Source organism: Schistocerca gregaria, chromosome 11 (assembly GCF_023897955.1).
Source record: "Schistocerca gregaria isolate iqSchGreg1 chromosome 11, iqSchGreg1.2, whole genome shotgun sequence".
NCBI lineage: Eukaryota > Metazoa > Arthropoda > Insecta > Orthoptera > Acrididae > Schistocerca > Schistocerca gregaria.
The window spans coordinates 70,431,997-70,445,537 of record NC_064930.1 but is presented as its reverse complement, the minus strand read 5'-3'; the positions used below and the strand labels follow the sequence as shown (position 1 = coordinate 70,445,537).

General features: G+C 43.1%; 1 protein-coding gene across 1 annotated transcript in view; it reads right to left on the bottom strand.

Annotated features, from left to right (window-relative positions):
* Positions 1–13,541, bottom strand: part of LOC126295214 (nostrin) — a 152,857-nt gene that overhangs the window by 63,022 nt on the left and 76,294 nt on the right. The window contains exons 5-6 of the mRNA XM_049987556.1: positions 11,585–11,738; positions 9,546–9,671 (exon numbers count right to left, since the gene is read on the bottom strand). Of these exons, the coding sequence (XP_049843513.1) occupies positions 9,546–9,671; positions 11,585–11,738 (280 nt within the window). The remainder of the gene's footprint in view (positions 1–9,545; positions 9,672–11,584; positions 11,739–13,541) is intronic.

Below are 13,541 nucleotides of genomic sequence, written 5' to 3'. Positions count from 1 at the left end.
ACAGGTTAGGCCAGGAGAATGCAAACAAGCACAAGTAGTGCTATATTGTGTCGTATTTCACGCCCGGTAAGTGTGTACTGATGCAAGGCAATGTGAGATTGCTAGCACGGTGTATACGCGGACAAAGAAAAAAAGATATCAGAAATTTTCCCAGATTTCTCTGTAAAAAAAATACACTTTTCCCGGGTAAAAATTCTTTTCCTGTGTTACAAAAAAAATCTGTCGTTTTGCAAAGATCTTTGATGTGTAGCAACATGTACGCTGCATATTTTCGTATTAAGAATTAATATATTTGAATTCCATCAAACACAGCACTTTGCGAAACACTGAAATCGAGATTGCTACGTGCTTTAATAAGCCAATGACAGATCATGTCACGTGATTTCGCCAGCCGATGATAGCAAATATTCAGAACATAAGACAAGTGATGTAGTGAGCCAACAACATCACTTTTCAGTAGCCCGAACACACAAATAGGAAAAGGTAATGATTTAAATTAATGTACATGGTGTAGTTACAAGAAAAGCTAAGTTTTCAGATATAATATTGGTCTTTTTTGCGTGTGTTACACTTTAATGTTCATCACACAAAGGTGTCATAAAATTGAAATTCTTTTAGGCGGCTGCCCCTCAAAGTGTTAAGCTTTAAATAGGAATCAAACTCTCTGTGACTGAAGAAATTCAAAGCGCATTGGCACACGTAACGTAACACACGTAACGTAATTCATCTTGCCTAAAATGAAATTCGCTTTGAAAGTAACGCTATTCAACCACCATTCGCAACATTTTTCGCGACCTGTTAGAATTCGTTTGAGAAGCTGTCAGAGAGCTCCAGAAAACGGCGTTACTGCGCCTGCGCAGCTACGATGACGTACGCACGAATCCCACTTCTTCGTTCATATATAGCGTTAAGAGATCTTACATTACGTCGTCAACGAAACAGGACGTCATGGGATACTCCAAGATCATCGGAATTTCGAAAACCACACCAAAATGCATAATACGTCCAGATTCACAAAGAAATAGGCCTCAACCTAGTATTAAGCTTTACAGTACAGTTTTCGGGTTCAAAATTTTCTTGAGTGGGCTACCAGTACTGTATTATCTCAAGTTTGTTTCATTGTTATGGCATAATGAATTTAAGGAGATGAGATCTGCAAAAACTGAAAGCACCAGAGGTTGTACAGAGTTTCAGAGAGAACATTAGGGAACAACTCACAGGAATGGGAGAAAGAAATACAGTGGAAGAAGAATGGGTAGCTACAAGGGATGAAATAGTAAAGGTTGCAGAGGATCAAGTGCCTAAAACGACGAGGGCTGGTAGAAATCGTTGGGTAACATAAGAAATATTGAATTTAATTGATGAAAGGAGAAAATATAAAAATGCAGTAAATGAAGCAGGCAAAAAGGAATACAAACGTCTCAAAAATGAGATCGAGAGGAAGTGCAAAATGGCTAAGCAGGGATGGTTAGAGGACAAATGTAAGGATGTAGAGGCTTATCTCACCAGGGGTAAAATAGATACTGCCTACAGGAAAATTAAAGAGACCTTTGGAGAAAAGAGAGCCACTTGTATGAATATCAAGAGCTCAGATGGAAACCCAGTTCTAAGCAAAAAAGAGAAAGCAGAAAGGTGGAAGGAGTACATAGAGGGTCTATTCAAGGGCGATGTGCTGGAGGACAATACTTTGGAAATAGAGGAGATTGTAGATGAAGATGAAATGGGAGACATGATACGGCGTGAGACAACATTCCATTAGAACTGCTGACAGCCTTGGCAAAGCCAGTCCTGATAAAACTCTACCATCTGGTGAGCGAGATGTATGAGACGGGAATAATACCCTCAGACTTCAAGAAGAATATAATAATTCCAATCCGAAAGGAAGCAGGTGTTGACAGATGTGAAAATTATCGAACAATCAGTTTAATAAGTCACAGCTGCAAAATACTGACGCGAATTCTTTACAGACGAATGGAAAAACTAGTAGAAGCCGACCTCGGGGAAGATCAGTTTGGATTCCGTAGAAATATTGGAACACGTGAGGCAATACTGACCCTACGACTTATCTTAGAAGCTAGATTAAGGAAAGGCAAACCTACATTTCTAGCATTTGTAGACTTAGAGAAAGCTTTTGGCAATGTTGACTGGAATACTCTCTTTCAAATTCTGAAGGTGGCAGTGGTCAAATACAGGGAGCGAAAGATGGCAGTTATAGGAGTGGAAGCGTATGAAAGGGAAACAGTGGCTGGGAAGGGAGTGAGACAGGGTTGTAGCCTCTCCCCGATGTTATTCAACCTGTATATTGAGCAAGCAGTTAAGGAAACAAAAGAAAAATTCGGAGTAGGTATTAAAATCCATGGAGAAGAAATAAAAACTTTGAGGTTCGCCGATGACACTGTAATTCTGTCACAGGCAGCAAAGGACTTGGAAGAGCAGCTGATCGGAATGGACACTGTGTTGAAACGAGGATATAAGAAGAACATCGACAAAAGTAAAACAAGGATAATGGAATGTAGTCCAATTAAATCGGCGTCTCATTAGGAAATGAGACGCTTAAAGCAATAAATGAATTTTGCTACTTGGGGAGCAAAATAACTGATGATGGTCGAAGTAGAGAGGATATGAAATGTAGACTGGCAATGGCAAGGAAAGCGTTTCTGAAGAAGAGAAATTTGTTAACATTGAGTATAGATTTAATTGTCAGGAAGTCGTTCCTGAAAGTATTTGTATGGAGTGTGGCCATGTACGGAAGTGAAACGTGGACAGTAAATAGTTTGGACAAGAAGAGAATAAAAGCTTTCGAAATGTGGTGCTACAGAAGAATGCTGAAGATTAGGTGGGTAGATCACATAACTAATGAGGAGGTATTGAATAGAATTAGGGAGAAGAGAAGTTTGTGGCACAACTTGACCAGAAGAAGGGATCGGTTGTTAGGACATGTTTTGAGGCATCAAGGGATCACAAATTTAGCACTGGAGGGCAGCATGGAGGGTAAAAATCGTAGAGGGAGACCAAGAGACGAATACGCTAAACAGATTCAGAAGGATGTAGGTTGCAGTAGGTACTGGGAGATGAAGAACCTTGCACAGGATAGAGTAGCATGGAGAGCTGCATCAAACCAGTCTCAGGACTGAAGACAACAAGAAAAATAACAGCAACAACAACAATGTCATATGTGCCACAAGGTAAAAACGGCAACTGAAATTCGGCAAACAGTTAGCACTAGCTAATAGTGCCGAATGAAACACTTCGTTTCAAATAAATTGACTGCCTCTGCGGAAAAGATTAGTGAAAGCCAAATATTCCTTAGCAAATCGACAAAAACAACTTGATTTATCTGCGAGGCAATTAATATTCGACTGCCCAAAAACTTGCAAATAAAAAAATATCGGAAAACTGAAACTAAAAACGTATTTTGGCCTTTAATAATTATGTGAGTGTATTGTAATTCACTTGCTAGCTCCCGGCCACAGAAAAACGATTGTTTTCATTTGACGCGAAAGCTGTAAACGAAGAGTGAAGAGAAAAATCACTAATCGTAAACGCGGGTCACGTGGAGACTACCTCCATGGCCACTGCCACTCAACTACGCACGCACAGGAGCCCGCTGCCAACTGCTCAATCGAACCTAATGAAACCGTTGTGACGTCACGCTCATCGGAACGTTGCCCACGAGAAAGACAGGCGGCGGCGCTTACGTCACGAAGGTAGTACTGAGCTCGCTCGCCCGCTCAGCTCAGCAGACAAAATGCTTTTCTAAACCTGTTGACTCGCAGCTGGGCGTCTAAGTACTAACGAGAACTGCATCTTCCACTGGAATCTGCTGTTGTGAAGTCTTACGGATTAACAGTACTGCAGCAAAATTTAAGGTCAATACTCGATATAAATGGTATAACTGCTTAACAGTACTCATTACATGCCGGATGTGGTGCCTTATGAAACTGATAATCATTTTAGCGTTATTTTATTTTATTGCACACCAGTGCAGCTGTAACAAAATGTAAGTAGGACCTTGGACTTCCCATCATTATACGACTAATAAGAGTAAGACTAAGGTAAGGAATGAAGAATACACAGAAGAATGGAAAAGAAAATTGAGAATGCGGTAGGTGACGATCAGTTTGGCTTTAGGAAAAGTAAAGGCACGAGAGAGGCAATTCTGACGTTACGGCTAATAATGGAAGCAAGGCTAAAGAAAAATCAAGACACGTTCATAGGATTTGTCGACCTGGAAAAAGCGTTCGACAATATCAAATGGTGCAAGCTGTTCGAGATACTGAAAAAAGTAGGGGTAAGCTATAGGGAGAGACGGGTCATATACAATATGTACAACAACCAAGAGGAAATAATAAGAGTGGACGATCAAGAACGAAGGGCTCGTATTAAGAAGGGAGTAAGACAAGGCTGTAGCCTTTCTCCCCTACTCTTCAATCTGTACATCGAGGAAGCAATGATGGAAATAAAAGAAAGGTTCAGCAGTGGAATTAAAATACAAGGTGAAAGGATATCAATGATACGATTCGCTGATGACATTGCTATCCTGAGTGAAAGTGAAGAAGAATTAAATGATCTGATGAACGGAATGAACAGTCTAATGAGTAGACAGTATGGTTTGAGAGTGAATCGGAGAAAGACGAAGGTAATGAGAAGTTGTAGAAATGGGAACAGCGAGAAACTTAACATCAGGATTGATGGTCACGAAGTCAAAGAAGTTAAGGAATTCTGTTACCTACGCAGTAAAATAACCAATGACGGACGGAGCAAGGAGGACCTCAAAAGCAGACTCGCTATGGCAAAAAAGGCATTTCTGGCCAAGAGAAGTCTACTAACATCAAATACCGGCCTTAATTTGAGGAAGAAATTTCTGAGGATGTACGTCTGGAGTACAGCATTGTATGGTAGTGAAACATGGACTGTGGGAAAGCCGGAACAGAAGAGAATCGAAGCGTTTGAGATGTGGTGCTATAGACGAATGTTGAAATTTAGGTGGACTGATAAGGTAAGGAATGAGGAGGTTCTTCGCAGAATCGGAGAGGAAAGGAATATGTGGGAAACACTGATAAGGAGAAGGGACAGGATGATAGGACATCTGCAAAGACATGAGAGAATGACTTCCATGGTACTAGAGGGAGCTGTAGGGGGCAAAAACTGTAGAGGAAGACAGAGATTGGAATACGTCAGGCAAATAATTGAGGATGTAGGTTGCAAGTGCTACTCTGAGATGAAGAGGTTAGCACAGGAAAGGAATTCGTGGCCGCATCAAACCAGTCAGTAGACTGACGACAAAAAAAAAAGAAAAAAGAGTAAGATTCCTCAATAGCGGATTCCAGTAGAAGATTGAGTTTTCGTTTGTACGGACACGCCTAGTTACGAGTTAATAGGTGTAGAAACGTAGTTTGTCTTCTGATTTGAGAGAGCGAGTGAAAGCAAGACTACCTTCGTGACGTACGCGACGGGCCCTGCCTTTCCGATAGTCCTCGCATCTGAAGTACCGCACAGTTTTCGTCCTAAAACCTTTGACACATTTTGCTGTTGGCAGACGCTCGTGTGTGAACTATGTGTTGTTGTCGTAAATGGCGCATTTCCTTTGCAACTTAAGTTTTGTTTTCGTTTTTATCCCTCGTTTGTTTTATTCTTGCACAATTATTCTGCAGTAGGGGGTTAAGGTAAAATTCTATGTTAGAATATCACTTCTTACGTCACAACTACAAAAATTTAGTTGAAAACTAAAACAATGAGAAATTGCCGGAAGTCTAGAAAATTCCCGGTTTTCTCACTTAATGAAAAAATTCCCGCGATTTTCCCGGTTGTCCCGGGTTCGATTCCCGGCGGGGTCAGGGATTTTCTCTGCCTCGTGATGGCTGGGTGTTGTGTGATGTCCTTAGGTTAGTTAGGTTTAAGTAGTTCTAAGTTCTAGGGGACTGATGACCTCAGATGTTAAGTCCCATAGTGGTCAAAGCCATTTTTTTTCCCCGGTTGTCCCGGGGCGTACATGTCCTTCATTAAAAAATCGTCAGTGCGAAAGGAAGGAGGTCATCAAAAATGTGCGAGCAGACAACTCTTCCTGATATAAAGGAAAGTCACACATCAAATACCGCAGCTCTAAATCACGCCTAAGTATCATTTGTAACGAACTGTTTTTAGATCTAGAAACCAAACTAAAACTATAAACGTGTTTCATTGCAGACGGTATTTTAATACATAAAACGGAACGCATATGGTGACGTAAAGGCGCATTTTTTAGTCGCTGCACGGTCGAATTTTAGATACTCTCAATCTTAGTGAAATAAGTACGGACACAATGTTCACACCGATTAGGGATTTAATATTCTGAAAGACAAATGGTTCAAATGGCTCTGAGCACTATGCGACTTAACATCTGAGGTCATCGGTCCCCTAGAACTTAGAACTAATTAAACGTAACTAACCTAAGGACATCACACACATCCATGCCCTAGGCAGGATTCGAACCTGAGACAGTAGCGGTCACGCGGTTCCGTACTGTGTAGCGCCTAGAAGCGCTCGGACGGCTACCCTGAAAGCTTGGAGGTAATCATCAGAAAAAGTCTTGAGAAAACCGAATCCAATCGTACCTGTCAACGTTGCATGTGGTACGGTAATAACGCCTACAAAAACGAGTTTGCTGTTGCGCTTATGATGAAAATTGGTCAAAAATCAAAAGTGAGTGGTTTAATAACCGATCTACAAAATCATATGACATTTTTTGTGAACGGTATGTAAATATTTACCTTCCGTTACTGTGAAAAGAGGACTGAATTTTCTTCACTGTCCCAATGTCGGAAAGACTGGGGACCTCTGATGTAGAGAAAAAAAGTTAAGTTCCGTTACGTAGGCGACACGTTCTTGTTGACGAAAGATATATTTACTGAGTTTATTAAAGCCATACTATAGTTATCTCCTCGATTGTCGCCGAATAAAACGAGTAGGATAATGCACAATCAAAACACGGAGAACAAAACAGTATAAACTAACAATGAACTCATAGAAGCAATTGATGAGCTTTTAACTGTGGCGAGTGTTCGAAGGTCGTAAGTTATCAGGGATAAATTGCAGGGAGAGAAAGGCTATTTACAGTTTGTACAGAACCCACACAGTAATAGTAAGAGTCAAACGACAGGAAAGGGAAATAGTGGTCTAGATGGTATGAGGCGGATTTGTAATCTATGCCTGATGTACACATGTACAATGAGCATGTTGTGAAGGAAAACATAGAGATGTCTGGAAAGCGGATTAAACCACAGGGAGCAGAAATAATAATAATAAAAAAAAACTTGAGGTTCGTCGGTAACATTCTAATTCTGTCAGAGAAGGCTACAGACTTTAAAGATAAGTTGAAAGAAATGGATGGTGTTTTGAATAGAGTCATGGGATGTGGACGAACAAAATCAGGATATGCTAAGGGAATTAGATTAGGAAATCAGACACTAACCGTAATGGACTCATACTGGTACTCAAGCAGCAAAATATGTGATGATGGCCGAAGTAGAGAGGTTACGAGATGGAAACTGGCAGTAGCAATAACAATTTTTTGTGTAAGATACCAGTATTTTGATAAAACTTACGAATATGAATTGAATTGTTTGGGACTCTTTTTTCAACATATTTTTCTTGAATGAGTGTATAGAGATCAGGCGAGAGGAGAATGGAACCTTTTACACTACAGAAGTAAACTGAAGATCAGGAGGTACTGAATGAAATCGGGAAGAAAAGAAATTTATGACATAACTTGACTGAACTGCCTTGGTCAGCCGGCCGCGGTGGCCGTGCGGTTCTGGCGCTGCAGTCCGGAACCGCGGGGCTGCTACGGTCGCAGGTTCGAATCCTGCCTCGGGCATGGGTGTGTGTGATGTCCTTAGGTTGGTTAGGTTTAAGTAGTTCTAAGTTATAGGGGACTTATGACCTAAGATGTTGAGTCCCATAGTGATCAGAGCCATTTGAACCATTTTTTGCCTTGGTCATGCCATAAAATTCTCTACTCCCCAGTTTCATTCAGTTCCTCATCGTCTTCAGTATTCTTCTGTTGTGTCACATTTTAAAACTTATATTCTCGTTTCCTTGGACAAGAATGTGAACTATCACCTACGCTTTTTAATATCTACTTCATTTTTCGCAAATGGAATGCGAAGTAAACAAAGGAACTGAGGTAACGAATGAGGGATAGCTGAATGTACTGTTGTTTGCTGATGACATCGTTACTATTCAAAAGAATGAAGATGACCTTCGAAGGAGGGTATACCAGCTGAACGACATTTGCAGGAAGTACAATTTTTTAAATTTCTAACAAAAAAAAAAAAATAATGGCATTCCGAGGAAAATACCCAGTCAGATCAAAAATTGTTTTGGATAATTCAGGTTTAGAACAAGTGTGTCTGATCTCTTATTTAGACTGTTTTGATGGTTCTAAGCATTATGGGACTTAACATCTAAGGTCATCGGTCCCCTAGAACTTACAACTACTTAAACCTACTAACCTAAGAACATCACACACACATCCATGCCCGAGGCAGGATTCGAACCTGCGACCGTAGCAGCAGTGCAGTTCCGGACTGAAGCGCCTAGAGCCGCTCGGCCACAGCGGCCGGCCTATAAGTTTTGATTTACACCCTCATATTGAAAATAAAACAAACAAATTTCAAGCTGTCTGTGGTGCCATTAGCAGAATAATGGGCCATAAAGTACAAAAAAATGGTTCAAATGGCTCTGAGCACTATGGGACTTAACATCTGTGGTCATCAGTCCCCTAGAACTTAGAAGTACTTAAACCTAACTAACCTAAGGACATCACACACATCCATGCCCGAGGCAGGATTCTAACCTGTGACCGTAGCGGTCACGCGGTTCCAGACTGAAGCGCCTAGAACCGCACGGCCACAGCTTGAGATTCTGTAAATTAATGATGGTTACAGTGTTATCCTACAGGGGTTACTACAAAAAAAGTAATTAAATAAAATTCAAACAGGTTCCTAAGAAAGACGAAGGGCTGCACAAGAAGAGATATGATTAGAAACGAACATATTATGACCGAATTAAATATTCTCAGTATGAATGAAAACAATTGTGAACCACCGTGAGGGTTGGAAACAACACCTTATGAGAAGATCCTGAACCACAAGCCAAATGGGAAAGAGAGATTTCGGAAGACCTATAAAAAGATGGGATTGATTTTGTTCGTGGGTTTCGAACAGGCAACGGCCTTATCCTTGAATTGAAGATGATGATGATGATGATGATGATGACTGAAACAAATGATCGGTTGATGGGGTCACATCCGGAGGCATTGAGGAATTGTCAGGTTGGTAACGGAGGAGGTGTGATGGCTAAAAACTGTGGAAGGAGACCCTAGGCTAAAATACAGTAAGAAGTTCAAATGGATGTAGGTTGCGGTAGTCATTCAGAGATGAAAAGGGTTGGCCAGGATTCTGTAGCGTGGAGAGCTGCATCAGACCTGTCTCAGACTGGAGACCACAAAGGCAACAGCAACAACAACAACAACAACAACAGCAACGGCACAGTGATGAGTCTACCTTGGCGGTCTCCTTGTCGGACAGCTGGTGGCCGAGTCGGGCGTGCAGCGGCTGGTGCTGCGTCGGTCCAGACTCCAGGTGGCTGTCCTGGAGCCTCTCGTTCTCACGGGCAGCCGCGAAGCTCGCCTGGCAACATACAGAAACACAAGACCTCAGTCCCAACGTGGCCAGTTCTGGAGTAAGCATAAAGCTACACCGGGAACACGTCTGCTAAAATACACTGAAGAGCCAAAGAAACTGGTACACCTGGCTAGCGTCGTGTACCGCCCTTGTGAGCTCGCAGAAGTGCCTCAGCGTGCCATGGACTCCACTAATGTCTGGAGTAGTGCTGGAGGGAACTGACACCATGAATCTTGCAGGGCTGTCCACAAATCCGTAAGAGTACCAGGTGGTGGAGACCTCTTCTGAATAGCACCTTGCAAGCCATCCTTAATATGCTCAATAATATTCGTGTCAGGGGAAGTTTGGTGGCCAGCGGAAGTGTTTAAACTCAGAAGACTGTTCGTGAAGCCACCCTGTAGCAATACTGGACGTGTGGGGTGTCGCATTGTCCTGCTGGAGTTGCCCGTCGGAATGCACGATGGACATGAATGGACACAGGTGATCAGATACTATGATTACGTACGTTTCACCTGTCAGAGTCGTATCTAGACGTATCAGGGGTCCCATATCACTCCATATGCACACGCCCCACACCATTACAGAGCCTCCACCAGCTTGAACAGTCCCCGGCTGACATGCAGGGTACACCAATTCGTGAGGTTGTCTCCATACCCGTACACGTCCATCTGCTTGATACAATTTGACACGAGACTCGTCCGATTAGGCAAAATCTTTCCAGTCATCAACAGTCCAACGTCGGTGTTGGCAGGCCCAGGTGGGGCGAAAATCTTTGTGTCGTCCAGTCATCAAGAGTACACGAGTGAACCTTCGGCTCCGAAAGCCCATATCGATAATGTTACGTTGAATGGTTCGCACGCTGACACATGTTCATTGCACAGCACTGAAATCTTCAGCCATTTGCGGAAGAGTTGCACTTGTGTCACGGTGAACGTTTCTCTTCTGACATCGCTGGTCCCGTTCATACAGGATCTTTTTCCGGTCGCAGCGATGTCGGAGATTTGATGTTTTACAGGATTTCTGATATTCGCGGTACACACGTGAAATGGTTTTACGGGAAGGTCTCCACTTCACCGCTACCTCTGTGGGGTGTGCGTACTGTAAGACCTTCGGTACACACACCATCAGATTATTTGACTTGTCGCTCTAACGAAGTAGGCGAGTGTTAGCAATATGTCTCGTGGTCTTATCGTGGCGTGTTTATCTTCTGGTGACGATGATAGAAATGCCACTTGCACGCTTAGAGTAGCAGATTGACGCTGACCAACTTTAAACAGAACTTGATTAATTTTCTCACACATTTATTGAAATAATATAAAACATAGACAATACATAACTTGATTCTGGATGCTGGTTACAATTGACAAGCTGAAGTTCCTTTGGTATTGGTACGATAATCTTACTCTCACATATATCCCTGATACTTGACAAAAGTGTGTATACATTTATCTTCATGGCTTATTAGGCGCAGCCTGAAACTTGACTATAGACTGGTACAGACGGGTGCAGACAAATCAGAGGTCTGTACGCTCGTTGTAATACCTGTTCATGTATCACTGCGTGAGTGTGATCTGCGAGGAGAAAAGTTTCTGCGTTAGCAGCAATTTCACTGGTTGCGTGACATATTAATACGTGGACTGGCGGTAGCAGAATTTGGTCCGTCTCTAAGGCAGCGCCATCTCGTAGAGCGGAAGCAGAATTTGGTCCGTCTCTAAGGCAACGCCATCTCGTAGTGGAGAGACGGACGAGCGCTGCCCCTGCGCTGTTGTGCTTAGCGGGGCGCGCCCTAGTGGGAAAGTTGTGTATGTCCTGACTACGCGGAACTATGTACAAACACCTATGCTCTCCAGCCACCTGCCCCACAGCCCCCGACACAGTACGGCACCTGCCTAGCCCAGCCCAGCCCGGCGCCTGCTCACCTTCTTGCTTTTGGCCTGCGCGTGCCTCCAGTCGGACAGCCCCCTGCCCGCCTTGTCCACGGCGGCCTCCACAGACTTTCGGATGCGGTGCTGCGCCTCGCTCAGCTGCCGCAGCGGCTTGACCACCTCCTCACCCAGAGACGCCGCCAGCGCCCTGCAACAACAACAACAACAACAACAACATCAAGCAACGCTACACATACCACACTGCCTCATCAAAGCTCCACATCACACGTACAAGGCACTCACTGTAACGGCACGGAAGGTCAATGCACGTAGCGGACAAACTGGTGCACAGATATTGCTGTTGTCAATCAGAATGCTTGAATGTTCGAATGTGTGTGAAATCTTATGGGACTTAACTGCTAAGGTCATAAGTCCCTAAGCTTACACACTACTTAATGTAAATTATCCTAAGGACAAACACACACACCCATGCCCGAGGGAGGACTCGAACCTCCGCTGGGACCTGTCAATCAGACTTTCCACTCGTTAGAGTGCTGGTGCAAGCTGTCGCCAGCACACTAGTCGGCGAAGATGCAGCTTGAAGATCGATTATTAGGCGAAGGATCAAGCGCGCCTACCACAAGAGAGGCCACAGACACACCCGTAAGTAATGTGCCGCCAGCGCCCTCTAGACAGCATGCGTTTAGGCCGCCGCCGCAGAACAGACAGACTCACTGACTCAATCATCCCAGTTGGCACCGGTCAGTATATTTCTGAGCAGGTTCAGTTAATGTCGGCGACTATGGCAGTGCTTAGTGACCATAGCAGCATTACTGATATTGTGTCCCGCGTGTACCACAACACACTGACTCTATTCCAGTTAAGTAAATGTTCATGAAAATAGAGAACCATATGAATCCACATGTGCATGTGTCTTGTACAAAGAGGACAACATCCTCTCTCTTGCTTCCTTGCGATACAAGACTCTACACTTAGGGCAAATGTAGAATTGAACAGTGGTCCAGCACAAGATTGGCAGTGACAGAGAGAACTGACAGTAGCCCATTTTTGATTGTAGTTAGTAGTTGCATTCTCCAGGTGGGATAGTGAGTAACTACACCACTGGCCATTAAAATTGCTACACCAAGAAGAAATGCAGATGATAAATGGGTATTCACTGGTCAAATATATTATACTAGAACTGGCATGTCATTACATTTTCACACAATTCGGGTGCATAGATCCTGAGTGGCAACAAAACGACTATTCACGTTGGTGTGTAGAATATATGAGTCTGGCGACATACCATCTGACTTTCGGAAAAGCATCAGCCACACAATTCCGAAGACGGCAAGAGCTGACAAGTGCGAGAATTATCGCACAATCAGCTTAACAGCTCATGCATCGATGCTGCTTACAAGAATAATATACAGAAGAAGGGAAAAGAAAATTGAGAATGCGCTAGGTGACGATCAGTTTGGCTTTAGGAAAAGTAAAGGCACGAGAGAGGCAATTCTGACGTTACGGCTAATAATGGAAGCAAGGCTGAAGAAAAATCAAGACACGTTCATAGGATTCGTCGATCTAGAAAAAGCGTTCCACAATATAAAATGGTGCAAGCTGTTCGCGATTCTGAAAAAAGTAGGGGTAAGCTGTAGGGAGAGACGGGTCATATACAATATGTACAACAATCAAGAGGGAATAATAAGAGTGGACGATCAAGAACGAAGTGCTCGTATTAAGAAGGGTGTAAGACAAGGCTGAAGCCTTTCGCCCCTACTCTTCAATCTGTACATCGAGGAAGCAATGATGGAAATAAAAGAAAGGTTCAGCAGTGGAATTAAAATACAAGGTGAAAGGATATCAATGATACGATTCGCTGATGACATTGCTATCCTGAGTGAAAGTGAAGAGGAATTAAATGATCTGCTGAACGGAATGAGCAGTCTAATGAGTACACAGTATGGTTTGAGAGTAAATCGGAGAAAGACGAAGGTAATGAGAAGTAGTA